The 27420-nt window shown below is 42.3% G+C and overlaps 1 protein-coding gene and 1 non-coding gene across 2 annotated transcripts in view; one reads left to right on the top strand and one right to left on the bottom strand.

Annotated features, from left to right (window-relative positions):
• Nucleotides 1–27420, bottom strand: part of adgrb2 (adhesion G protein-coupled receptor B2) — a 1120188-nt gene that overhangs the window by 543985 nt on the left and 548783 nt on the right. Inside the window, exon 17 of the mRNA XM_041212905.1 lies at nucleotides 4025–4092. Within this exon, the coding sequence (XP_041068839.1) occupies nucleotides 4025–4092 (68 nt within the window). The remainder of the gene's footprint in view (nucleotides 1–4024; nucleotides 4093–27420) is intronic.
• On the top strand, nucleotides 11284–11355 carry trnaw-cca. Its single transcript has one exon. It is a non-coding gene; the product is annotated as a tRNA-Trp (tRNA).

The following is a 27420-nucleotide window of genomic DNA, read 5'->3' as shown; positions in this document are numbered from 1 at the left end:
TCAGGAGGTGAGTTACTTGCACACAATTCCTAGCCTCTGACCTGCTCTTGCAGATGGCTCTCTGTACTGCCAGTAACAATGAAAAAAATCAAATAATGTGCTCTTGTATTAAAATACTTTGAAAGCAATGTAATCCTTCTGACTTCAACAATTTAAACATGCAAAGATTTTTGAGCTTGGGGATATAATTTGGTGCTTCAGTTCTAAAGAGAGCTGTGAAAGTCAGCTTCTCATCAATCTTGTTCGAGGTAGCCAAACTCTGTATCCACATAGCCATAATCCTTACATTTACACATAAGGGGACTATTTTATTTCATTTTGTTTTAGAAATCACATTTCAGCTACCAAAAAAGACTAACACCAAAGAAGATTAACACCTGAATTTTTCAGATGGCAGGACAACATACACAAAGCTTGACATGAGTCATGCTTATCAACAACTAGGGTTGGATAATGTCTCCCAGGAATTTGTCACAAGTAATACCCACAAAAGGTTTACCAATATACATGATTGCCTTTCAGTGTCTCCTCCGCTTGTGCCATCTTTCAGAGGACAATGGAAAGTTTCCTCAGGGACTGCCTCAGGTTTAGTCTATATAGATGATTCATTGGTGACAAGAGTCACTGAAAAAGAGCATTTGGCAAACTTAGAAAAAGTCTTAAATTATTTCTTGCAAGCTGGAGTGTGTTTAAAAAAAGAAAAGTGCATGTTCCAAGTGAGGGAGGTAATCTATTTGGGTCACCTAGTAGATTCACAGGGCCTCCACCCAGTTGAGGAGAAAGTGACAGCCATAAGAGGGGCACCTGCTCCAAAGAATGCCTCAGAGCTCAAATCATTCCTAGGAATGATCAACTGTCGTGGGCGTTTTTTTTACCCAATTTGTCTACAGTGCTGGCCCCCCGTATTCTCTGCTTAAAAAGAGTCAGCACTGGTCTTGGGAGGCACCCCAGAAAGAAGTTTTCATAAAGGTGAAACAATTGTTGCACTCGTCCAATCTATTAGTGCATTATGACCAGACGAAAGAATTGGTGATGACACGTGACGCACTTCCCTACAGAGTGGGAGCAGTGCTCTCTCATCGGATGGAGACGGCATGGAATGGCCAATAGGTTACGTATCAAGAATGCTCACTACAGCAGAAAAGGGATGCTCGCAGATAGAAAGAGAAGGTCTGTCCATCATCTTTGGTGTCATGAAATTTCACCAGTATGTACACAGCTGCCATTTTACGATAGTTTCAGATCACAAATCATTCCTAGGATTAGTTAGTGAGGACAAGGCTATGCTACCCATAGCCTCAGCAAGAATACAATGATGGGCCTTAATTCTGGCAGTGTACGAATACACTTTCATACATAGGCCAGGCAATCAAATCGCAAACGCCGATGCCCTTAGTCATTTGCCTTTGCAAGAAAATGATGAGCACTCCCAGTTCCACAGGTACTTGTTTTACTGTTAAATTTCTTAGATTCCTTGTGGTATGTGCTTGACAGATCAGAAACTGGACAAGTCGGGACCCAGTCCTATCTCAAGTACAAGAACAAGTGCTACAAGGTTGCTCACAGGAGACCGTATCTGATGAAATGATACTGTACTTCAATAGAAGACATGAAATAACCAGCCAGGATGGCATCTTATTGTGGGGAGCACAAGCGATTCTTCCTCCAAAGGGAAGGAAGCCACTTTTAATTGAACTACACAGTGCCCATCAAGGAATTTCCTGAATGAAGGCCATGGCAAGCAGCTATCTATGGTGGCCTGGGATGGATGGTGAAATAGAGAGTTTAGTAAAGCACTGTGTGCAATGTCAGAAACTGCAAAAGTTGCCAAAATGAGAGCTCTGTTACACCCATGGGACTGGCCATGTAGACCCTGGGTGTGGTTACACATTCACTAAGTTGGACCTTTCCTGGGAACATGTTTCTGCTCATTGTCGATGCCCATTCAAAATGGTTGGACGTATATGAGGTGAAGTCACCAACGTCAGCCGCTACAACTGCCATTCACGGACTACCAGAAATAGTCATTTCCAATAATGGCAGGGCATTTACGAGTGCTGAGTTTCAACGGTTTATCAGCCTCAAAGGTACCAACTCATGTGAAAACTGCACTGTACCACCCTTTCTCAAACGGACTGGCTGAAAGGGTGGTTCAAACATTCAAGGCATGCATGACAAAACTAACTGGTGATTCCTTGGCAACCAAACTACCTCGCTTTCTTTTTTATTACAGGACCTCACACAACAACAGGTGTCACACCTGCGGAGTTATTGCTGAAACACTGTCTCAGGAGAAGAATGAGCTGAATTTAGAGGGGAAGGCAGAAAGGAGTCAGGGAAGTCAGAAAATAAGACACAACTGGCATAGTCGCGAGAAGAAATTTACTGTGGGAGAGCCGGTATATGTGAAAAACTTTGGGGAAGGACCAAAGTGGTTAGCAGGTGAAATAAGTACGGTGATTGGACCTCTATCTTACCACATAAAGATGGAAGGCTGCATCATCCAGAAACATGTGGACCAGTTAAGGAAGAGAAAGACAAATGACCAGGATTTGGTTCCACCAGTGATCATGCCCAGGTCTGCATTTCCTGTTAAGGATACTCAATCCAGGGCTGACATGTCTGATGTTCCTGTAAGAGTTGAAGATACAGAACTGCAAGTGCCCATCGAAGCACCTGACATTCAGGCAAATCCGGAAAAGGAGGTTCCTGACAAAGAATCACAAGTTATGGAGCTACGACTTTCCACACTTACCAGGTAAACCACCTGAAAGACTGAATTTGTAAATTCCTTAGCCATTGTAAAGATTACATTGTCTTGAAAAATATGTACTTGTAAATATAATATGTATAGTTCATTTAAAGCAGTAGGAATGTAGTAATTATGGTTTTATTTAATGTGTAATCTAGCTTTTAAGAATAATACTTGTCAAGGAAGATCACATGATCTGTCGTAACCAATAGGAGTAGTGCGGGCTACCTCAGAGTCAGTGTAGAGTTAGAGTTGATAGCACACGTATCATAGCTGTTCAGTATATTGTAAATAAACTTAATATTTCCACCCAAGAAGTGCCTGCAGATCAACCTTATCATCAATAATACAATTCAGCCACCATACAACACATGTTGAAACATCTTACCGCAAATTAATTTAGTTTATTTAGAATGCAGTAATTATAAGAAAATGAATAAAGCCTGGCTGGTCAGGAAACATTCATGGCTTTATTTGTCTTGTGTTATGTGGTCAGTCCCACTTTCTGTTTAAACATCAGCTCCTGCTTTGATACTCATGTAGTATTCTCTATTTCCTTTATCTCCTTGCAAGTATTGAAGAAAACTAACGAGGCTTGAAATCTCCACTTGGCATGAAGCCCAGAGGAACTTAACAGTTTTAATGAGCTGAAAAAGAAATCAAATTTCTGACTTGAAGAAACATTGGTTTATTTTCCACACCCTTTCCAATATTCTGGCCGTTCTATCTGCAATCTGTCTGTTTCTCAATCTCCAGTGTTTTACCTTGCTACCTTCAATCTGTTTTTCTTTATACCTCCAGTCTCTCTGATATCTATCCATCTACCTCCAGGCTTTCTGCAGCTAAAATCTTTCCTTGTTTCCTCTCTGCTTTCCTGCAGTACCTGAACTGTTGCAACCTGTTATGACTCTTGCCAATCTCTAACTCCACGTTTGGAAGTAGTTTGTTCTTACTTTGAGCATTTAAATTCTACTCCAAAAACAGGAAAACAATCATTAATATTTTTCCAGCATTCATAACTTCTATCACACCATTAACATGGTCTAAGAACTGAAAGGATTTTAGGCATTGTCACATGTAATGCATATTTGTTTAAGGGTTACAGGGTGTAAACACATGGCACATTCTAACTATTATTGATATCTGACAAACCTCTTTGCTACTTTGCTAGTGATATTGGAAGTAGCTAGTGACATTTACCTGGTGCCACTGTTGGCCAGGACTATCTTTGATTAATCCAATGGCTCATGGAATGTAGACTTACTTTGCAACAGGTAAGATGAGACCCAGCGTCCGGTAAAGCACAGCTCCGATGACATAATAGGCTGAGTCATCTGTTTCTGAAATGCATTGAGAAATAGTACAGTGAAGCAATGACTTTTAGACTGTAAGTCTGAGGTATTAGGAAGTTAAAACTATTGCTTATACATCTACCTCAACACAATGGAACATTGCCGAACCACACATTTTGAAAAAGACCATTTATATTTTGAACAAAGTATTTTAAACATAATTGCTATTCTCATTAGTGATAGGAGCAATGAGGACATATATCATTAAATATTCCATATAACACTGTATTGAGACCATAGGAAATCCATCCGTGGGATTTGTAGCACGAGACTGATATCTCTTTTGGGAGATGTTCAGCGTGGAAATTCAGGATTTTCAATCCTTGTAAACTCTTACAAGCTTCCCTTAGGAGGTCAACCATATTCACAAAAGCCCAAAGTACTTATGTGTAATGTGCTGAATGTTCAAAAAAATTATCATCAACTTACTCTAAATCCTGTTAAAAGCTGAAACTGCAAAAACTGATTTGCGAAATTTGGGTTCATTCAAGATAAAGTACAACAATTGTGGTAATGAAGTGGTTTTCAACTTCTATCAAAGGCAGTACTGAGCACCACACTGGTAGAATATAGCTGCAGTCAAGCTCCCTCTACAATGTCCTAACAATGCTCCTATATAAGAAAGAAATAACTTATGCTTATATAGCAAGTTTCATGATCGCAGGGAGGTCCAAAGCAGTTCACACCAAAAAACATACTTTTGACTGCAAAGTCACTAATATAACATAGGGAAACATGGCAGCCAATTTACAGAGAGCAAGGGCCCACAAGCAATGATAAAATTAATGTCCAAATAATCGTATGTTGTATGAGGAAAAAATGTTGGCTGGGACTCACTTACTCTTAGAAAAGTACTATTGGATCTTTTATACACGCCTAAGAGGGCAGGTAGTGTTTCGCATGAAGGTTGCGTGGCCTATCTTATCTCCAGTATCTGTAGTCTAACTCCGCAGGGTTGCCTCCATCTGGTTTATTAAGACTTCAGAGTAGGTATGTTGGTCATGAGTACAGACTGTTTATTCTGCTTCACAGACTCTCTATCAAATGACTGTCGATCTCACTGTTACATCATGATTTACATCACTCATTATCATAACTATTCTACTAACCCATTATGCTACAGATAGTCTAACATCTCATCCAGAAAAGAGTTCAGTGTTTTAGCACCGTACTGAAGTGCCAGTTTGTCAATCAATGCTCGACAGGACTTGAAAGCACATCTCACTGGGACAGAGATATGACACACACATTGAAATCACTTCTTCCAGTGCATCAGCATCTGTTAATTGTGGTTAGCAATATCTTTTCATTTTTTACTTTCCAGTAGGCAGGGAGAAGAAATTTTTATCTCGCCAGCCTAGATTGTATTTGAAATTCAAACACCGTGGTGAAGGAACATTGAACCAATTAAATGTGCCACCCAGATAAAAGCAAAACGCTGCAGATGTTGGAAATCTGAAACAAAAACAAAAATTGCTGCAAAAACTCAGCAGGTTTGACAGCATCTGTGGAGAGGAAGGTCGAGTTAACGTTTTGAGTCCGTATGACTCTTCATGAAGATTCCTGATGAAGTCATACGGACTCAAAACATTAACTCTGTCTTCCTCTCCACAGATGCTGTCAGACCTGCTGAGTTTTTCCAGCAATTTTTGGTTTTATTTCAAACGTGCCACCCAGTCTCACTTAGCTTTGAAAATAATATTGCGACATGGCAATAACTTCTCATAAACTTTAAGAAGGAAATGGCAGAGGGAGTGAATTTCTCAACTTAAGGGTCCCATGCTTCAGTTTGCATACGATCCTGTTCTCCACCAGAATAAATTGGATTAAAAGGGGTAATTTGGTGCTTAAATGTATCATCCATTTGTTTTTCTAAAGAATTCTGGAATTTCCATAACATCTGTTTGTTTTTCAGAATGTCTCTCACCAGATTTAGGGTGGCTGACTGGCAGAACCCTCACAGACTTTCACGGTCAACAATTTTTTTTCTTATGCAGAGCTTGCTATCAATTTGACTTATAGATCATTAATGCTTGTGAGTTCACCTTAATTCTTGTTTCCTAGAAGAACAGGCCACTAGTAATGGGCATAACTATCATCCTACGATAGTTGTAGCTCAGTGCTCTCAACTGCTGATTCTTGAAAATCAGCTTCATTAACAGGAACAAATTTCATCCGGGTGGGTTTTCTTCGCGTGCAAGCCTGGTACCTGAGTGATGGCAAACTAATAAACTATATGAAACATTGTAACTGTCCTTACATTCTTCCCGATGAAGTCAATCAGTAATGAGAATCTTGGCTAGTCTTTTCCCTCTTTATAACTGATTGTTCCACTGTGAGGAACCCGGTTTTGGAAATTTTGAAGGACAGTGAGAGGAATTCTCCATAAATGAGACCAAGTGCGGTGACGAGCATTTTCAGCAGCGCCCACCTTGCTGTCTGGAATGGTAGGAACTTGTGCTCGATTCTGCACTTGCAGCCTCATTAATTGTGCAAAATCGTGTATCAGTCTGAATCACCTGGCGGACCAGGAGTTGATTCGTGTGGCCACCGTCAGCTGGCGTGTTTGAAGATCCAGGTGTCATTTTTAAAGGCCAGTTCAACACACAATCTCACTCTCTCCAGCCTACCAGAGGTGTCTGGCAGTCAGAAGAGGAAGGCTGAGAGCCTCAAGAAGAAGGCAGCACCCTGCTTCATGCACCAGGCCCTCCAGGCCTTGATCAGATGGGTGCAGACATAAAGGCATGCACTCTCTCCCAGCGATGGCTGCAGGAAGCATAGCAGCCTCACCTCTCCGGCCTGGGAGGCCATCATGGAGCAGGTCAGTGTGGCTGGCAACCGCGCCCCAAATGCCACCCAGTGCACAAAGAGGGTGAATGGTCTCATCCACTCCGCCAGGGTAAGTTATCCTTCAATTTCCTCAAATATCAAACTCTGATCATGGCATCATGCACTCAAACCGTTAATCTCTTCAGAGATCTCATGCAATCATTAGCAGGGGGCACATATCAACGCTCATTCTTGCATCGAGACTTTCACATCACCACAATCCCATCAATGATGTTGCTCACACTCCATCCACTGGCCCTTCTGGGGAGGGATTCACACACATGGTACCACACACGGTGGGGACATGTATCTCACCCAATCTCTTCTCCCTCCCTTCTCATCACGTCTTTCTTTCTGCTTCATACAGGCCAAGCTGCCGCACAACAGGTGCGAGAGATCACAGATGGGGAAGGAATGTCCGACATCATTGCCCTCACTGCGTTTGAGGAGGCTGCAGCTGAGCTGGCTGGGGAGCACGGGGATCGCTCCTCTGGAGAAGGGGAGATCGGCCTCTCCCACCAACCTAGTATGAATTGCAGCTCCATCACTTCATCAAATCCTGACGTTCACAGTGAGTCACATGCAGTCTTATCTAGCTCATGCACATTAACTGAAACTCTATTTTCTAGGCACCAGCAGTTCGAGGCCAACAAACCAGTCCCGCACCAGAGTGAGCCCACAGACTTCATCCTAAGAGGAAGCTCTGGAAGAACTGTCATGGCACTCATACACACCCTCCACCAGCTCAGAGACACATGTGTTGGTGGGGCACAGATGTGGATTAGGCTTGGCCTCACTTTTTGGAGAACACCTCACTGGCATGTCTTTGAGTCAGATGCTGAGCCTCTGGAAGGCGATGGCACAGTGGTATTGTTGCTGGGCTTATAATCCAGATACCCAGGCTAATGCTCCAGGGACCCATGTTCGAATCCTGCCATGGCAGATGGTGGAGTCCAAATTCAATAAAAATCTGGAATTAGAAGTCTAATGATGGCCATGAAACCATTGTCAATTGTTGTAAAAACCCATCTGGTTCAGTAACCAGAAGGAAATCTGCTGCCCTTACCTGGTCTGGCCCACATGTGACTTCACACCCACAGCAATGTGGTTGGCTCTTAAATGCCTTCTGAACAAGGGCAATTAGGGAATGGCAATAAATGTTGGCCTTGCCATTGTTGACCACATACCATGATTGAATTAAAAAAAAGTGGCTATCAAACCAATGCGGGAGATACAATGACAGGTGGTAGAACATCAGGCAGAGATTCAGCAGACTAGAGCAAACGATGGAGGAGTCTGTCCTCGTCCTGTCTAATGTCGTGACTTCGGCAAGCGAGCGCCTCGAGATCACCATGGGAGTGCTGGCAACCACCATGGAAACCTTGGTCCATCAGGTCTTGCTGGATTTGCACTCGGCCCTGCACTCCATGGTCTCATGCCCCGGTGGGCACCATCAAGATGTAGGCAATATGGGAACTAGGCACCTTGACCTCCCTCCAGGCGCACCATCTCCTGCAGGAGTCAGGGCTGGACCCTTGGGCGCCCACAGGAGGATGAGGATCAGCTGGACACCCTGGGGGCCTCCTCTCAGGACACTCCAAGTGTGCGCACCCACCCACAGCCCCCTCAGCCTGTGACCCCATCCACTCCAGCTTCTCAGGCCGCAGAGGGTGCTTCTACCTGAGCAGGTGACTCTCATCAGGCTGGGGCCCTCCAGTCCTTGGGCCACCAGAGAACGTCTGCCAAGATCATCACAGACATTAGGATGTAGTAGTCAGCAGGCTGCCTCCACCTCTGCTGCAGATGTCAGGGCTGCACCCAAGCATAGCACTAGAGTTAGGAAAGTTAAGAAAAATTGATGTCACTTTTGGGTCACGGGTGTGCTAGACATGTAAATAAATTGCACTTTTGTTCCTGGGAACTGAAGGCATTGTGATTTTGTACTTTGGAACCCTCTTACTTCAAGGTTTAGCCTTGTTCCCACTCAGTGATAATGTCCCACTGTGAGATTCATATCCTGTGATGTCCAACCTCAGTTGAACTAGTATCTCCTTCCTTGTGTGATGTCAGGGAGATGTGTTTAAATCTTTACTGGAAATGTGAAATGTAAGTGTTTCTCATCCTTCTTCCTCAAGGAATACCATTGATCGAGGGCAGCTCATCATTGATATTCTAGCGGCATTTGTGTCTCCTCAGTGGTAGTGGCAGAAGAAAAGACATGCACGGGAGGAGGAGGTGCCTAGGCATGATACACATCTTAGCGCAGCAGTGTTTGCATCATTAGAAGGTGGCGAAGGCTTCAAGTTTTCTCTTGCATCGCTCTTGTTCTGAAGTGAGCTCCCAGTTCCCATTGTGAGCTCACTCACAAGGCCCCACGGACCAAAGCAAAGATCATGGCCTGGCAAATCATGAGGTCAGAACGTGCAAGTATAGATGTGGGACTCGTTCTCGCTGCAAGTTGGTGGACATCACTTGAAAGAAAATGGCATTGAGGGCTTGGAGTGATGTGGCCATATTCCCTCACTTAATTTCACTCTTCCTGGAATCCGTCAGCAATTAATGTATCACAGGCATGTCTCCTATGTCTTCCTTCCTCCATGGCATGATCGCACTCATAGTGACCCTCAGCAGCCTCTTGAGGTTCCTGGGCCTCCGATCCTCATCCTCTGATGAGCGCCTATCCTCCTCCAGTTCATTCTCTGGCAGGGGTTCACCTCTTTGCATTGCTAGATTGTGAAGAACGCAATACACTGCGATGATGCAGGGAACCCTGTTGGGAGTGTACTGAGTGAGGCACCTGAGCGGTCCAAGCATCTGAAGTGCAGCTTCAGAAATCTTATGTTCTGCTCTATAAGGGAGCATGTGGATCTGAGAGTGTTGTACCTCTCCTCGGAACAACTTTGAGGATGACGCACCAGTGTCATCAGCCAGAGTTTCAGTGGGTACCCAAAATCCCCAAGCAGCCATCTCTGCAGACGTAATGGCCCCTCAAAAATCTCAGGCACCTGGGAGTGATTCAGGATATAGGTGTCATGGCAACTCCCAGGGTATCATGCACAAACATGCAGTCTGTGCTTCCAGTGATCACACACCAGTTGCACGTTGATGGAATGATAGTCCTTGTGGTTTATAAATGTTAGGGACTGCTGCCATGGAATTCGTACAGCCACATGGGTGCAGTCGATTGCTCCCTGCACTCTTGGGAAGCCTGAGATGGGGGTGAAGCCGGTGAATTTCACAGCCCGGCTATCTTTGTCCAGAGCAAACCTGACATAATAATGGGCCTTCCTGTAAAGGGCATCTGTGATCTCTTTTATGCATTGATGTATTGCGGACTGAGAGAAACCACACAGGTCTCCTTTGATCCTTGGAAAGAACCAGAGGCAATGAAATTTAGCGCTATGGTCACCTTCAAAGCCACTGGCAGGGGATACCCTCCAACTCCACATGGCGTCAGGTCTTCACGAAGAATATGGCATATGTGATGCACCAGAGCTTGGGACAAGTGCAGACATGCACGTCATTGCCTCTCACTCATTTGTAGATAGGAGACTCTTCTACGATAAATCCTAGTTCTGGCAAGTCGACCTGTTATTTGGGTCTCTCCTCCTGACCCTCCTGCTCATGCTCTGGCTCCGCTTGACCATGTCCCTCCTGGTGAAGCCATGTGCGGAGTCGCCTCTCCCTCCTTTGCCGCCTCCGTTGCATTAGGACCCTGACAAAGGCAGCATTGGGCCCTGGATCCATATGTGCTTTTATCTTCTCTCTGATAGGAAACATGGAAGACATTAATGATCCAAGGGGAAAGAATATGAAGCTCAGAAGATGACATGCTTTGAAACTGTAAGGGTCCATAATTTTTCCTGCCCTACTTACATGGTGGCTGATGCCACCTTGTTCCTCAGACACTAGCACACATATCAAGGTGACCAAGATGGCATCAAAGATACATCACATCTTGAGCCCTGCGTGGGATGCCAAAGTTTCAGTGAGGTAAGTGACCCAACCTAGCTCTGTACTCCAATCTCTGGTGTGGCAAGTTAATGACCAACCAGTTGCACATGGTCAATGAGTGGATGCCTTTGGCCTGTTAGGAGAATCAATTCTGGTGAACACATGACAGGCCTTCATTGATGGAATGCCATATATGATACAGCTGTGCCTCCTTCACTATTGCCTGCATTCCCAAATTCTACATTCCCATATATTACCCTTGAGATGCAGTGACTGTGATGTGAAGCCACTGAGTTATGAGTAGCCCTTTAAAATTGCTAATGAAGGAATTGGCTTTAAGTGGCTTTCATCATCAGGAGGTCTTCCTCCTTCCTTTCTAAACAGACTCCTATAGCTGGGCTTGTGGTGTAATGGTATTGCGTCTGACTCCAGATCAGAAGGTTGTGTGTTCAAATCACATCAGGCTCATGGCTCTTCACTGTACCTGAAGCTTTGGTCTGGGCACAAAGTTCATTGTGTCTGGATTCTGTGGTAAAAATCATCTCCTCTGATTTTGAGGAGGTGGTGGAATAGTGGTATTGTCACTGGACTGGTAATATTCTGGGGACTGGAGTTCAAATCCCACCAGGAATTTAATAAAAAAATTTAAACAGACTCCTCACTTGTGTGGCAACAAGAGGTTAGAGGTTGACACAAGAAAGGCTGCCTAGTGTTCACCCTTCCCCTGACATGCCACTCCACAGCCTTTCCTCCCCATTTCCACTGTCATGTTTGCCCTTCCCCCTGCTTGCCACTCCACAGCCTTCCCTTCCCATTGCATCCCTTGTGTTCATTAACCCCACACTTGCCTCACAGCCCTGGCTGAAATGCTATTTTCTGAAAGTGGAGGCCTGCATGAGTACCACAGCACAGTGATGTTCCTTGGGACAATGTAGGCAAAAAAGCAGGAGCAGACCAACCCTACAGCCCCAGCAGAGTGGCGTTCATTGCAACAATACCAGCGTTGTGCTATGGCTGGTAGGCTATGTATGTTCCATTCATCTCGAAGTTACCAGTGAACTGAGGTCCAACTTGTGCATGCCACCCCTTTTCAAACAGATTTGAGGCCAACGTAAATTCCCGCTGGCATGACGCAAGATTGGGAGGCCTAGCAAGATTCCAGCGAGCAGCTGTTTTAATGAGCCTTCATGCCATATGCCACAAGTCGGCATGATAACCGACCCACGAAGAACATACCATTGGGAGAATTGGAACCTATTTTTCCGACAGCAGATTTGCGACTTTTGCCTGCCACTGGGTTTTGTGCTCCCGCCTGCCACAAAACTCGTGGTGGGCAGGATAGGAGAATTCCATCCATTGAAGTTTGGACATTCTTCATCCTGAGTTATTTTTAAAAGTTTGCAATATTAACTCAGGGCTGTGAATATGCCATTTTTCAAGAAACCATGGGTCAAGATAGATGTCCAGTGGAGAACACCTGGAGAGGGAAGAGATGCTTTGTATATCTAAGTTAACAAATAATGGCTGTTGCCAGGCTAATGGCTCTTGCTGATTGTTTTAAAAAAATGGCCGAAGAGAAGAATTCTTTGAACCTCTTAGTCGTTAAAAATTTCAAAGTGTGTCAGGATGTGCTTGGAAGCAGATTGCAAGAAAAGACTCTCCCTTCCCCTCTCTCTCTGCCCTGCCTTTGTGTTACATGCAGTCTAAGGTGAGTTAAACTTTCCTCAGAAACGTATCATCAGGATAACTCATCTGTTTTTTTAAGAGTTTACAAAGTTGTGATAAATAAGAGTCATCAAGGACATATTCACCGAAAAATCCTTCTGAAGGAACTTCCAGAACTATTATGATCGGAATTCTCCAGTCTCTGCAGTGGACTATTTGTTTTGGCCTGTTTTGTGTTTGTGTGTGAGTATATGGGGGTTTGAATATCTGTGTTTTTAAAAAGGGGGAAAATGCTACACTTCTAAGCTATAATTTGTATGTTAACCAGTTTATTGACTTCTTTTTTAAAAAGTAGTTTGTTTTATAGTGAGTCCATTTTTTTGTTTCTACTGAAAGAAGCCTGGTTAGAGTTTTTTTAATGCTGGGAGTAACATTATCAAAAGGTAAATAATTGGTCTGTTTTGTGGGTGAATCATTAGGTTGAATTGGCAGTGAAAAATTCAGCACAATTGATAACTTGATGGCCTTAATAGGCCTTTTAATTGTCAGAGGGCACGCCCACTGACCGAACAATTGCGCGTTATTTCACACTCGGCCGGGTCAGGCGTGTGCCAACCCACCGAGCTAAAAATCCTGCCCCAGATTTCTGATTCATTGGTAACTGACATGGCTTTGGAAGTTGCTATGACTTTTGTAAAGATGCAAGATTTATCGGATTGGGTTATAAAAAGTAACCAAGGCTAAGATATGGGAATTGCCAGATAATTTGAAGTTAGAAATAACTCAAGAGGCAAGGAAAGCAGATATTGTTGAGGTAATAGTGCAGCATTTGAAATTGGAAGGAATACAAGAGAATTCACATTCTCCAGGAGGTGACTCATGATTTATCTTGGATTCAGCTGCAATTGAAGCAAATTGAACATGAAAAAGAAATGGAGAAACTTAAACGTGACCAGGAAAGAGCAGAAAGAAGAAGAGCATTTAAGCAGCTGGAACTGGAATTTCAGGCAAGAGAGAAGGAACGAGAAAGGGAATACCAGCTTAAAAGGCTAGTATTTAAAACAGAGGCACCAGATGTTGGGGAACGTTTTGTGGATGGAAGAGTTCATCCCAACCCAGAGTCCAGTGGGAGATGTTTAAATTTGTACATGCCATTCCAAAGTTTGAGGAAAGAGTTGGAGGGGCATTCTTCATTTCATTTGAGAAGGTAGCTAAGCAAATGAAGCGGCCAAAAGGAAACTGGACATTGCCCTTGCAAAGTAGGTTAGTGGCAGAACTCATGAGTTTATGCATCACTTTTGGAACAGGTGTCTATGGATTATGATGCAGTAAAGAAGGCTATTCTTAGTGCATATCAGTTGGTCCCTGAGGCATACAGGCAAAAGTTTCAAAACATAAGGAAATAGTCTGGGCAGACCTACATGGAATTTGAGAAGGTAAAGCAAGCCGGCTGGAAATGGGAACTAAAGGTAGAGGCCACGTATGAGACTTTTGGGGAAATAATTCTCCTGGAGAAAATTAAAAATTCACTCCCTTTAATAATAAGAACTCATGCAGAAGATTTCAACAGCTAGACAGGAAGCAGAGATGGCTAGTGATTGTGAGCTTGTCCATAAATCCAATTCCTTTGCCCATCACCCTCACAATCCCGAGAAAGATAGAAAGTGGTAGGGTGAAAGGAAGGTAAGTAGCCAATGAAGAGAGGGGCAACCGGGAATGTAATTTAATCTCCTCCACAGGCCAGTAGGGAAAGTTCTGAGGGTGGGAGTGACGTCCAAATGTCTAAGTGTTTCCATTGTTACAAAGTGGGACACAGTCGGGAAAATTGCTGTAAGTTGTGTAGGAAATCCATGGGACTTATTGGTGTACACAAGGATGATTCAGGAAAGAAAGGCTCGATTAAAAATACAACTGATCAAGTTGTAATGGCAACTGCAGCCGTGAGTCCGAGTGTGGACACTGTTGTGAGTGGAGGGGAAGTGAACAAGATACCTGAGACTTATAGGAAATTCTAGTCAAAAGGAAAAGTAACTCCTTATTCCTCAAGTGAAGCAGGCAAACTTATACTTAGGGATACAGGGGCTCTCCAAACTTTTTTCCTGGGCAAAGGCCTGACTGTTCCTCCTCAGAGCTCACTAAGTGCCAAGGTTTTAGTGAATGGTATTGCAGGGAGTATATACCCATACCTTTGTATCAGGTGCATCTGGAGTGTGACCTAATGTCTGGAATGATAACAGCAGAAGTTGTTCATAGTTTGCCTATAGATGGAGTCGACTTACTCGTTGGAAATAATTAGGCAGGAGTGAAAGTAGTAGCTTCCCCAGTAGTTACAGAAAGACCAAGTGAAGTCAAGAAGACAGAGCAGTTGCAGAAAAAGGTTCCAGGAATTTTTCCTTTCTGTCTAGTGACCTGTGCAATGGCTAAACTAGTTCTATTCTCAGAGCTAAAATTGGCAACACGAACAGTTATTTGGCTGTCTGAAACTTTTTTTTAGGGATTTGGACAATCCAAAGGAAATGTTCAGTGAGTCATCTCTGATTAAAGTTCAGCAAGTTAATCCAGAGTTAAGTAAATTGGCACAATCAGCTCAAACTGAAGCTGAAACAGAAGGGGTTCCGGAATGCTACCATATTAAAAGTGCAATTCTGATGAGGAGGAAGTGGAGACCAGCTCACCGACCTGCGGACTAAGAGTCCAGTTTATCAGGTAGTGGTACTGTCCAAATATCATCAGGAAATATTAAGGATAGCTCATGAGATTCCTATGGCAGAACATGTAGGGATCTGAAGGACCCAAGCACGTATAAGTCAACATTTTTACTTGCCAGGTCTTCACAAGGACATGGTGTAATTTTGTAAAACATGCCAGATGGTGGGAAAACCACAACATGCAATCAAACCAGCAGCCTTACTTACTATACCAGTTTTAAGAGAACAATTTAGTATGGCATCAGTAGATTGTGTGGGTCTGTTAATGAAAATGAAAGCAGGACACCAGTATATTCTTACTAATATGGATATGACAACTCGACTTCTAGAGGCCATCCCTTTGAGAATGAATACGGTTAAGGTCGTGGTAGAGAAGTTAACCCAAATTTTTACTAGATATAGATTACCGAGGGAGATCCAGTCAGATCAAGGTTCCAATTTTATGTCTAATTTTTTTCAAACATGCGTAGTTTGGATTTAAAACAGTTAAAGTCCATGGCATACTGTCCACAGTCACAGGGAGCTTTAGACAGGGACAATCAAACTCTCAAAGCAATGATTAAAGCATATTGTCATGAATATTCCCATGATTGGGACAAAGGACTGGACTTTCTTTTATTTGCTACCCGAGATTCACCAAATTAATCTACCGGTTTTAGTCCTTTAGAATTAATCCATGGACATGAGATGAGAGATCCTCTGAAATTGATCAGAGAAAGGTCATTTGTACAGAGGGATGAATCCTGTATATTAGAATACGTGTCCATGTTTCAAAAACAACTCATGGGAGCCTGCATTGTGGCTCAAGAATATCTTAAAGTTTCACAAACAAAGATGAAGGGATGGGCAGATTTTAAAAAAACTGAGACCTGAACATTTCAACAAGGCTATTGCCTTTACAGGAGGATCCTCTGAAAGCACAGTTCAGTGATCCATACAAGGTAGTTAAGAGGGTTAATAAATTATTTGATAGAACCTGAGATCGCAGGAAAAATAATTGGCTGTCACATCAGCACGTTGAAATCATACCATCATAGAGAGGAGGATAGGAAGGAGCAGGTATGTCAGATGGTAAAAAGAGTGCAGGACGAAGGAAACAGTGAGAGGCTGAAGGAAATTTTAACTCATGAACTGGTGTTGGCTGCCCTTAACTTCATTAAACACTTCAAGGTGGCAATCGATGCCAGTGACTTGGGGGTAGGTGAAGTCGTATTCTAGGAAGATGAATCAGGCACAGAAAAGCCAGTGGGATAACATATCTAAAAAGTTATATCGGCATCAAACAAGATACTCTAGCATAGAAAAGGAAACTCTGGGATTGTTATTGGCTCAAAACATTTTGGCATATAGGTCTGCCATGGCTGCAAAGAAACCTTAATATATACTGACCATAATACCCTGGCCTTTATAGAAAAGTTTAAGTTTCAGCATGCCAGACTGTTTCGTTGGAGTTATATATATATAACCTGAAGGTTGTCTATATGGCTGGAAAAGATAATGCAATTGCTGATGTGTTATCCAGAATGTGATTTTTGCATATATAATATAGAAATCTAAGGATGAGAACCTTTACAGAGATTCTGCATAAGGAGTGAATGAGAATGGGTGAGTGCATGTTTAAAATTTTCATATAAATGTTGTATATGTTTTCCTATATGTTTTGTAATGAAACACATTTGAAATTGGTATTTCATCCCTTATGTTCGAAGGCATGTGAAGAACCTGGTTTTGGAAAATTTGAAGAACATTGAATTTTGGACATTTTTCCTCCTGAGTTATTTTTAAAAGTTTGCAATATTCATTCGGGGCTGTGTATATGCCAATTTTCAAGAAACCACAGGTAAAATAGATGTCAGCGGAGAACGCCTGGAGAGGGAAGAGATACTTTGTATATCTAGATTAACAAAGAATGGTTATTGCCAGGCTAATGACCCTAGCTGATTGGTTAAAAAAAACCTGGCCTGTGAGAAGTATTCTTTGAACATCTTAATCTTTAAAACTCTCAGAGTATATGAGGGTGTGTTTGGAAGCAGGCCGCAAGAAAAGACTCTCCCTTTCCCTCTCTCTCTGTCCCACCTTTGTGTTACATGTAGTCTAGAGTGAGCTAAACTTTCCTTAGAAAAGTCTCATCAGGATAACTTACCTGTTTTTTTTGAGAGTTTGCAAAGTTGTGATAAGTAAGAGTTAACAGTTTCACCAAAAAATCCATTTGAAGGAACTTCCCGACCTATTGTGACCAGAATTCTATTAGTTCAACAGCGTTGAGATCTCTTTGAATTTTATTCTTTTAAAACAAACATACTCCAACCTCAGTTGGGCACTATATTTGTTTTGTCCTGTTTTGTGTTTGTGTGTGTGTATGGGGGTTCAAATATCTGTTTTTTAAAATTGGGCAAAAATCACTACACTTCTGAACGACAACTTGTATGTTAACCAGTTTGTTAACTTGTTATTTTTAAAGGTAGTTTGTTTTGTCATAAATCAATTTTTTTTTGTGTTTACTGAAAGAAGCCTGGATAGTGTTTTTATGCTGGGAATAACAGTATCAAAAGGTAAACAATGGCCAGTTTTGTGGGTGAATTAAACATTTGAACTATTGTTACGACCTGTGGAGATGTGGGGCTAGAATTAACTGTGCATTCCTTTCATCTCGATCTGTAACAGCAATCTTGTTTGAAATTGGAATGCACCAGGGTTAAAGCCTTGGGCTACCCTGACCTTTGTGACTTTACAGCACACCTTTCCACACATTTTCTTATTAAGCCTCTAAAAAAGGAAGAGAAGGCAGTTATTTTTTAAACCAGCTGACAGGGGGAAAAAATGGAAACTCTCACAGTACTCCTTGACAAGCCCTCATCCCAACTGAAATAACAATGATAGTTCTAGTGATAGATCTGACTTTCAGCAGATGTTCTCCAGGGGAAGACTGATGGAACCCCAAGCAAAACAGCATAAATTGCTTAAGTGACCATTCATGATTTATCCAGTTTCTGAAGATATTCCACTGTAGTTAGGATGGGAGATCAACAGAACCTTATGAGAACTGTTTGTTAGAATGTTGTCAGTAACAGGAAAAGATGATCTAGCTTTCAAAAACACTTTTATGTGTTCTTAAATAATTGTAATCCTTATAAAGGGATCTTTTAGAGAGTGGATACAATGTGATAATACATTACTCATTTTAGTTCTTTGCACCCTATCGTCGTTCAAACTCAACTACATAGCTAACTCGTGATAAAGAAATTATCAATGAAAATCCTTAATAATATATTATTGAGGGCAGAACACCTTTTACATTAATTGTAATTTATCTTATCCATAAAAGAAAAATCTATAATCACTGGAAGTCTTGGTTCAATTGAAACTTAATTGAAAATGTGTTTGCTTTGAACTAATTATCCTTTTGATTAAAAGCAAAAACAGTACGGATCTGTTTTGTCAATTCTTTGATTGGCTCCTCTCTTTCTATTTCTGAGTTATGAATTCTGTTTTTCTCTCTGGTGCTCCAATTCTGATCTTGTTTCTTTTACTGTTTCTCTAGTTGTGCTCTTGTTTCACGCTCTAATTCTCTGGCTTTGTTCTTGTTTTCCTCTCTCATTTTCCAGTGCTACTCTTATTTCTCTCTCTAATTCTCTGGCTCCACTTCAGTTTTGGCTCTCTGATTCTTCAGCTCTATTTTTGTTTTATTTTCCAATGCTGCTTTACGCTGTAATTACTTCTCATTTATTCAATTGATACGCATCTCAGATTCTTCTCTCGGACCCTTCGGCTATCCTGAGTGTGTCTTGCTTTCTATGCTTCCTCTGTCTGATAGCCTGTTACTTAAGGACATTTAGGCTACATTAGCAACTGCAAAGGCATAAATGCAGTGCCAGGTTCTGAGTTTAGAGATGCCAAATTAAAACATAAATTACTTTCTCTTAGGTCAACACAAGGTCTGGCTGTAGAATAATGTGCAACAACTGCAGAGGCATAAAGGCAGTGCCAGATTCTGAGTTTAGAGCTGCCGAATTAAAACATAAATTACTTTCTCTTGGGTCAACACAAGGTCTGGCTGTAGAACAATGTGCCAAATTCAGTGCAGGAATACACCAGCCTATGAGCCAGTGAGTGTCAAAGGTTCAAGGATGTGGTTGTTTACACTAAACTGCAGGTGCAAATCTGATCCCAGGGGTCAACAAACAATATATTGGTACTTAAGTGTGGTGCGCCAGCCATATTATATAGGATACACATAATAGGTTCTGTGGCCTCTCTGGAATTCAAACACACATTAGAATAATGCATAACACAGCCAGTCTAACATAGTTGGTACACATTAAGAGTTATTAATCAGTGGTCTCAGGAGTTGAGGTTTATTCCACTAAGTTTAATATAATCATAGGAAAAGGTTCTCTGTCATGGAGTGCAGCTGAGGTAACAGAGTGAAGATTTGGAGTTTGGTGAGGGGGGGAGTTCGGTGAAGTGGTGGGGGGGGGGAAAGGAGGTGTTCGTTTCCTTTATTTCTCTTTCTCACCCTGTAGGGCTTGGTTCTTGCTCTACTACAGGGAAAGCTGTTTGGTAAGTATCTGATACGTTGGTAAGCTTTATTCTATCCCTAAGGTTTAAAATAGTGTACAAATTGGTGGTGAAGTTAATAGAAAATATAAATAATAACATAAATAAGTGATTAATATATTTAAGTAATTACTTAAAACACATTAAGGAATGCAGGACAGGTGATCTGTCAAGGCTGCAGCATGTGGGAGCTCCTGGATAACATTGTGTTCAAGGGCAAACACGCCTGCAAAGTGATTGCAGCTTGGGGAACTTGGTTCAGAGCCATTGAGCTGGAGGCTGAGCTGCAGACTCTGTGACACATCAGAGAGAGGGAAAGCTACCTGGGTGCTTTGTACCAACTGGCAGTCACACCACCTAGGATAGGGTCTTCTGATTTGGTCAGTGTTCAGGGACTGAGGGTATGACTGCAAATGAGGCAGGTAAGGGGACCCAGAGTGCAGGAGTGCAGGAGTGTGAGCTTCTGCAATTGTCCAATAGGTTTGAGGTTCTCTCAGCTTGTTTGGATGAGAGCAGAAGTTGCAGGGTGGATGAGCAAACTGACCATGGCACTATGGTGCAGGAAGCCATTCAAGTAGGAGGAACAAAAGGAACGCAGTGATAGTAGGGGACAGTATAGTGAGGGGGATTGTCACTGTTCGCTGTAGCAAAGAGCAAGAGTCTAGGCCGTTTTGTTGCCTGCCCGGTGCCAGAGTTCGGGATAACTGCTCATGGCTGGAGAGGAACTTGCAGTGGGAGGGCAAGGATCTAGTTGTCATGGTCCATGTAGGTACTAATGATATAGGTAGAACTAGGAAAGAGGTTCTGGGTAGAAAGTATGAGGAGCTAGCCACTAAATTGAAAAGCAGAACCTCACAGGTTATAATATCTGGACTATTACCAGAACCATATGCAAATGACATAAGGTACATAAAATTAGAGAGATGAATACGTGGCTCAAAGACTGGTGTGGGAGAAGTGAGTTCTGGTTTGTGGGGCACTGGCATCAGTACTGGGGAAAGTGAGGCCTGTACCATTGGAATGGTTTACACCTGAACCCGGCTGGGTCCAGTGTTCCTGCGAACCGCATAGCTAGGGAAGTAGAGCGGATTTTAAACTAAGTAGTGGGGCCAAGGGAACAATTGTGAACAGATGTGGTATATCAAACAGTAGAGACAAGGTAAGAGAGGAAAACAGTAATATGGGAAATGAGGGTTGTAGAATGGCAGGAAGGGACAGAGAGAAAAAACATCTAAAAATGCACAAAGAATCAATACTAGATGTCACAAAGATAACAAAATGACTAAACTAAAGTCTCTGTATCTGAATGCGTGTAGCATTCACAACAAAATAAACAAATTGATAATGCATATTGAAGTACATAAATATGACCTCATAGGAATTATGGAGACCTGGCTGCAAGATGACAAGGATTGGGTTCTGAATATTGAGGGGTGTAGACCTTCAAGAATAAGAAGCTAGGTAAAGTTAGAGGGTTATCACTGTTAATTAAGGATGGCATTTGTGCAATAGTTAAAGATGACCTTGGTTCAGAGGATCAGAATGTAGAATCGGTTTGGGTGGAGATGAGGAACGGTAGGCGTAAAAAGTCACTAGTGGAAGTGGTCTACAGGCCCCCTAAAAGTAACCATAATGTAGGACAAAGTATACAAGAAGAAATATCGGGTGCTTGTGATAAAAGGATGGCAATAATCATGCGTGACTTTAATCTACATATAAACTGGAAAAATCAGGTTGGCAGTCGTAGCCAGGATGAGGAATTCATAGAATGCTTTTGAGATAGTTTCTGCAAGCAGCACGTTATGGAACCAACCAGAGAGCAGATTATATTAGATTTGAAATTGTGTAATGTGGCAGGATTAATTAATGACTTCAGAGTAAAGGCAGCCCCTAGGTAGCAGCGACCACAGTATGATTGAATTTTCATCCAGTTTGAAAGGGAGAAGAGTGGGTCCAAGGCTAGTATTTTATACTTAAATAAGGGCAATTATGTGGGCGTGAAAGTTGAGCTAGCTGAAGTGAGCTGGTATACTAGGCTAGGGGATAGATCAATAGAAAAGCAGTGGCAGACATTTAAGTGGATATTTCAGAAAACACAGAATAAATATATTCCTACTATGAAGAAAAATCCTAAAGGGAGGACCCACCATCCGTCGTTAACTAAAGAAGTTAGGGAAAGCTAATCAAACTTAAAGAAAAAGCAAATAACTGAGTGAAGATGAGTGACAATTCAGATGATTGGACAGAATATGAAGAACAGCAAAAAATGATGAAAAGGTTAATCAGGAGAAAGAAATTAGAGTCTGAGAGGAAGCTAGCTAGAAATGTAAAAATGGATAGCAAGAGTTTCTACACGTTTTTAACCAAGGAAAAGATAAAGCAAGTGTTGGTCTTCTAGAGAGGGAGAATGAAATGAACATATACTTTGCTTCAATCTTCACTGTAGAGGATACAAAAAACATTCCAGTAATAGCTGTAAATCGGGAGGTGAAGGGGAGATAGGAACTTGGTGAAGTTACAATCACTAGGGAAGTAGTACTGAGCAAACTGATGGAGCTGCAGGCTGACAAGTCTCCAGACGGACTTCATCTTAGGATCTTACAAGAGGTGGCTAATGAGGCAGCAGATGCATTGGTGTTAATTTTCCAAAATTCTCTCGATGCTGGAAAGGTTCCATCAGATTAGAAAGTAGCAAATATTCAAGAAAGGAGGGAAGCAGAAAACAGGAAACTAAAGGCCAGTTAGCTTGACATCGGTCATGAGGAAGCTGTTGGAGTCCATCATTAAACAAGCTATAGCTGAGCACTGAGAAAAGCTCAAAGTAATCAGGAAGAGTCAGCATGGTTTTATGAAAGGGAAATCATGTTTAACCAATTTATTAGAGTATTTTGAAAGAGTAACATGTGTGGGGATAGAGGGGAGCCTGTAGACATACCATACATGGATTTCTAGAAAGTATTTGATAAGGTGCCACATTAAAGGTTATTGCAAAAAGTAAAAGCTCATAGTTAGCCTGGATAGAAGGTTGGCGGGCTGGCAGAACACAGAGAGTATGCATAAGTGGGTCTTTGTCTGATTGGCAGGTGAAGTCCCACAGGGGTCTGTGCTGGGGCCTCAGCTTTTTACAATTTATATCAATGACTCAGATGAATGGGAGCAAAGGCATGGTAGCTAAATTTTCAGATGCCACAAAGGTGGGCAAGAAAGTATGTTGTGAAGAAGGCATGAGGAGTTTGCAGATGGATATAGATAAATTGAGTGAGTGGGCAAAAATCTGGCAGATGGAGTATAATATGGGAAAATGTGAAGTTGTTCACTTTGGCAGGAAGAATAAAAAACTCACAGTATTACCTAAACAGAAAACGACTGCAGAGTTCCAAGATGCAGAGGGATCTAGGTGTTCTCGTGCATGAATCACAAAAAGTTAGTATGCAGTAACAGCATGTAATGAAGAAGGCTAATGGAATGCTATCCGTTATTACAAAAGTAAGGGTGTTATGCTTCAGTTATACAGGGTATTGGTGAGGCATGACCTGAATTTTTCTCATGTTGGGTGGGTTTGACAGGAGTGGGCAGCGGTGGTTGCAGAGCCCATCGCTGCCCGCGATTGGCTCCTCGCCGCCATTTTATGCGGATGGGTCAATTAAGGCCCGCCCAGCTTAAGACATGAGCCGTAATGCTCAACACTACCTGAGCAGGCGAGGGGAGGAGGGAAAGTCGGGGCCAGTGCTCTTTCGCCCATGTGTGAGAAAGAGCGCTTCAATCTCTCTGAGCCATGGAGATGTCTCAGGGAGATTGAAGCGGTTTGTAAAAACATTTTTATGGAAATTAAAAATTTAATGAGACATTTCCCCTCATGTGACTGTGTCACATGAGATGGGACATGTTTTATTTTTCATATAAAATTTTTATTTAAGTAGTAAATGCTTTAGGAAACTTTGTCCCGCTCGTGGATGAGGTTTCCTAATAAACATGAAGGCTGCTTGGCCTTCTCGCCTGCCAGCCAACCTTAAGGTTGAGTGGGCAGTGTAAACAATGACATTAATTAATTTGTTAATGGCCTTAATAGGCCTATCAGTTATCGATGGGTGCGCAGCCGACTCCAGTGTGCACCTGCCGAATGAAACATCGCGAAGCAGCGCAATGATGTCGGGACCCACACCCAATGTCATCACGCGTCATTTTTTGAATTGGTGTGTTGGACCCGCTCCTGCACACTGACTGAAAAATCCTGGCCCACTTCTCGAATACTGCATGCAATTTTGATCTCCTTATTTAAGGAAAGATGTAAATGCGTTGAAGGCGATTCAGAGGAGGTTTATTAGATTGACCACCTGGAATGAGTAAGTTGTCTTATGAAAATAGGTTGGACAGGCTGGGCTTGTTTCCACTGGATTTTAGAACAATGAGGGGTGACTTGGTTGAAGTATACAAGACCCTGAATGGTCTTGACAAGGTGGACGTGGAAAGGATATTTCCTGTGGGTGAGTCTAGAACCAGGGGCAGTGTTTTGCCCATATAGGACAGAGATGAGGAGAATTATTTTTCTTTCAGAGGGTTGTGTGACTTTGGAACTCTCTGCCTGAGATGGCGGTGGAGGCGGGGCCGCTGAATATTTTTAAGGCAGAGGTAGGCAGATCCTTGTTAGGCGAGGGAATCAAAGGATATCGGGGTGGATGGGGAATGTGGAACTTGAAATCCAAACAGGTCGACCATGATCTTATTGAATGGCAGAGCAGGCTCAATGGGCCGGTTGGCCGACTTCTGCTTCTATTTCGTATGTCTGTATGCTCCATTCCTGACTCTTGCTGATTCCCCAACTCAACTTCCATGATTACAGTCCTGTTACTGACAGGAGGGTGATTAATTTAAACAGCCCTGATTTCTCCACTCACGACCCATCTGTAAGCAGAAAGATGTTTTGATTTTTGATTTCCCCCTTTATAAGTGATGGCGTGTTTTCCCCAACCCTTCAGTTTGGAGTGATCCAATCCTCAATCCCAACAGCAAACTTGAGATAAGGTAAAATAAGAGAATTGATTTATATTTGCACACACACAAAACGCGGGAAGGGGTTTCACAACATCTGCTTCTGTTTGCATTCATGCAATAAAAGAGGGATAAGGGAAAGAAAGGGGGACAGGGCAAGACCACAATAAAAATAAGAGTTATGGTTTCACATGAGTCCAGAATCAAAAGTTCAATGGCATATTTCTTCAGAGGTTAGCAGGCTGAAACTGCTGCAGGGTGACTTTCCAGAAGCGAGGACTTCCACAACGGGCAAAGGCAAGTAGAGATGAATTATTTTTGAAGGCACAGATGCAGATGTTCCAATGTTCCAGTGGTTCACAGTATAAATGACCAGGCACTTTACCTGTACAGAGCTTTCTGCTGCTACCTATTAGATGATAAAATGGTAGACATCTTGGTTCAATTCCACATGGCAAAATTATAGGCTCTGGCAGATTGGAGGAGGTCATGTGATATACCTCCCACTTATTCTCCTGGGTGTTTTACAAAGGATGTGTTTTCCTAGATCTGGAATCTTGAAGTGTTTAATGGAAGAGTTAGTGTCCCTTTTGTCCTGTTGGTCGGATCTCTGCCTAAGAAATGTTAAGGGAGTGGGTGCATTTCTTTGGAATTTGATTGCTAACTGTCACAGAGGACGTTAAGACCTCTTTAAAGATAACGAGTCCATGACTGTTTCTGATGGTTAGACTTTCCTCTGGTATGAGTCATGGCTAGTCAGGGTAAAGCCTTGTCCATTTTTAAAATAAAAATAATAATTTCATAAAGTCACCAGATTGCCATAGGTATATATATATATATATATGTTTTCCTTCCTGACTTCTGGCTGTGACAATTTCTTTCAGATATCCCGCTCTCTCTTAAACGGTCAGTTGAAGTACTTTTCTGTTCCATTTCTGTTGCAATCGTGCCATTTCCAACTGTTGTTTTTTGCCCTTGTCAATTTCCCCAACCTCTATTGAAAACTATCATGCCTTGCTGAGGTAAGGCTTGCCAAGCATCAAATACCCTATGATTTTTCACTCAAGCATTCATCATGTGTCCTCATAGTGAACATTATCAGACTATTCAACAGCTAAGCTCAATCCTGTGCTTACAGTGTCTAATTTTCCACTCCCTAACCAATTGTAGCTGCTATTGCATCTTAGCAGAGCTAAGCCAAAACAACAAAGACATCTGTTTAAACCTCAGAATGTTCTGTGTCACGTCTTAGATACTTACTGGGAAAACGCTACCTAGCCATAGGGAAACCATCAACAGTTCCACTTAAATACTCTCCCTTCTTGACTTGTTAGAACAACTTATGCTGGACACTCATCTCACTCCTTGTGCTCAAGGATCTTGCAAATTCCCCTGAATACTACAGCTGACCAAGCTGGACAGGAATTGCATTTCTTCTTTTAAATCTGCTGTTGCTCTATCCCACAAAATGCTGCTAAAATCAACAGGTCAACTGATCTGGTTGATCTTGGCACCATTCTGTGACTTAAATTCCCTGCTTGCAAGAGAAATGGAACTGGTGTGTTGATTAGCCTACTGAGTAACAACCTCTAGAAAGCTAATTCTACTAAGTAACAACCTAATTCTACTGAGTAACAACCTAATTCTACTGAATAAAGCTAATTCTACTGAGTAACAACCTAATTCTACTGAGTAAAGCTAATTCTACTGAGTAACAACCTCTAGAAAGCTAATTCATTAGTGAAGCTCCTGAATAACACTGCCTTTGGGCAAATCAATAATTAAATTCCACAGTAAAACTTCTCATTTCTGCCTCTTACTTCCTGTCTCTGTGTCTCTCATGGTTTTCTGCTAGCCTTTCTGTAGAATCTTCCTTTCAGCAGCAATAACTTTAAGTGTGTTAACAAGGCCAGACTCCTTGATTAATGCAGGTGCTTTGGGATATAATAGGCAGAATGTTAACTGCCAGGGGGAGACAGGTACGAGTGGGGATGGGAGTTAAAACCCCAAAAACTGACTTTAGGTTAGGAACTCAGCATGATCACAGAGATGGTGGGAGAAGGTCACTGGACTTTTAATCCAGTGGCCCAGGCTAATGTCCTGGAACTAGCTCTGTAATGGCCTGGCAAGCCACTCAGTTCAAACTGGCCAGGATCACAACAGTAAAGTTCTTCACTTCTGGTTCCTTCCAGGGATCTTCTGGTGACACCACCAGGATCTCATAATTTGCTGCCCACAGATGCAACTCCCAAGTCACTAATATGGAGAGAGAAACAGAGTTAACGTTTCGAATCCATATGATCTTTCTTCATGCTCTGAAGAAGGGTCATATGGACTTGAAACATTAACTCTGTTTCTCTCTCCGCAGATGCTGCTCGACTTGCTGTGTTTTTGCAGCATTTTCAGTTTTTGCTTCAGATTTCCAGCAGTTACTGTATTTTGCTTTTATCTCAAGTTACTGATGCCTTGTTTGTCAAGGCTGCCACTTATGTTTCCTTTGACAAGGATAAGGCCAGTCAGACATGGAGTTGATTTTGGTGCAGCGGCTGAATTCCAATAGACACTCAAAGTTATTGATTGACACAAGTGCCATTCAAGGCACAGTCAAATCATT

Source organism: Carcharodon carcharias, chromosome 19 (assembly GCF_017639515.1).
Source record: "Carcharodon carcharias isolate sCarCar2 chromosome 19, sCarCar2.pri, whole genome shotgun sequence".
In the NCBI taxonomy this organism is placed as follows: domain Eukaryota; kingdom Metazoa; phylum Chordata; class Chondrichthyes; order Lamniformes; family Lamnidae; genus Carcharodon; species Carcharodon carcharias.
Note: the sequence above shows the minus strand (reverse complement) of the source record. Positions and strands in the feature narration are given on the sequence as shown.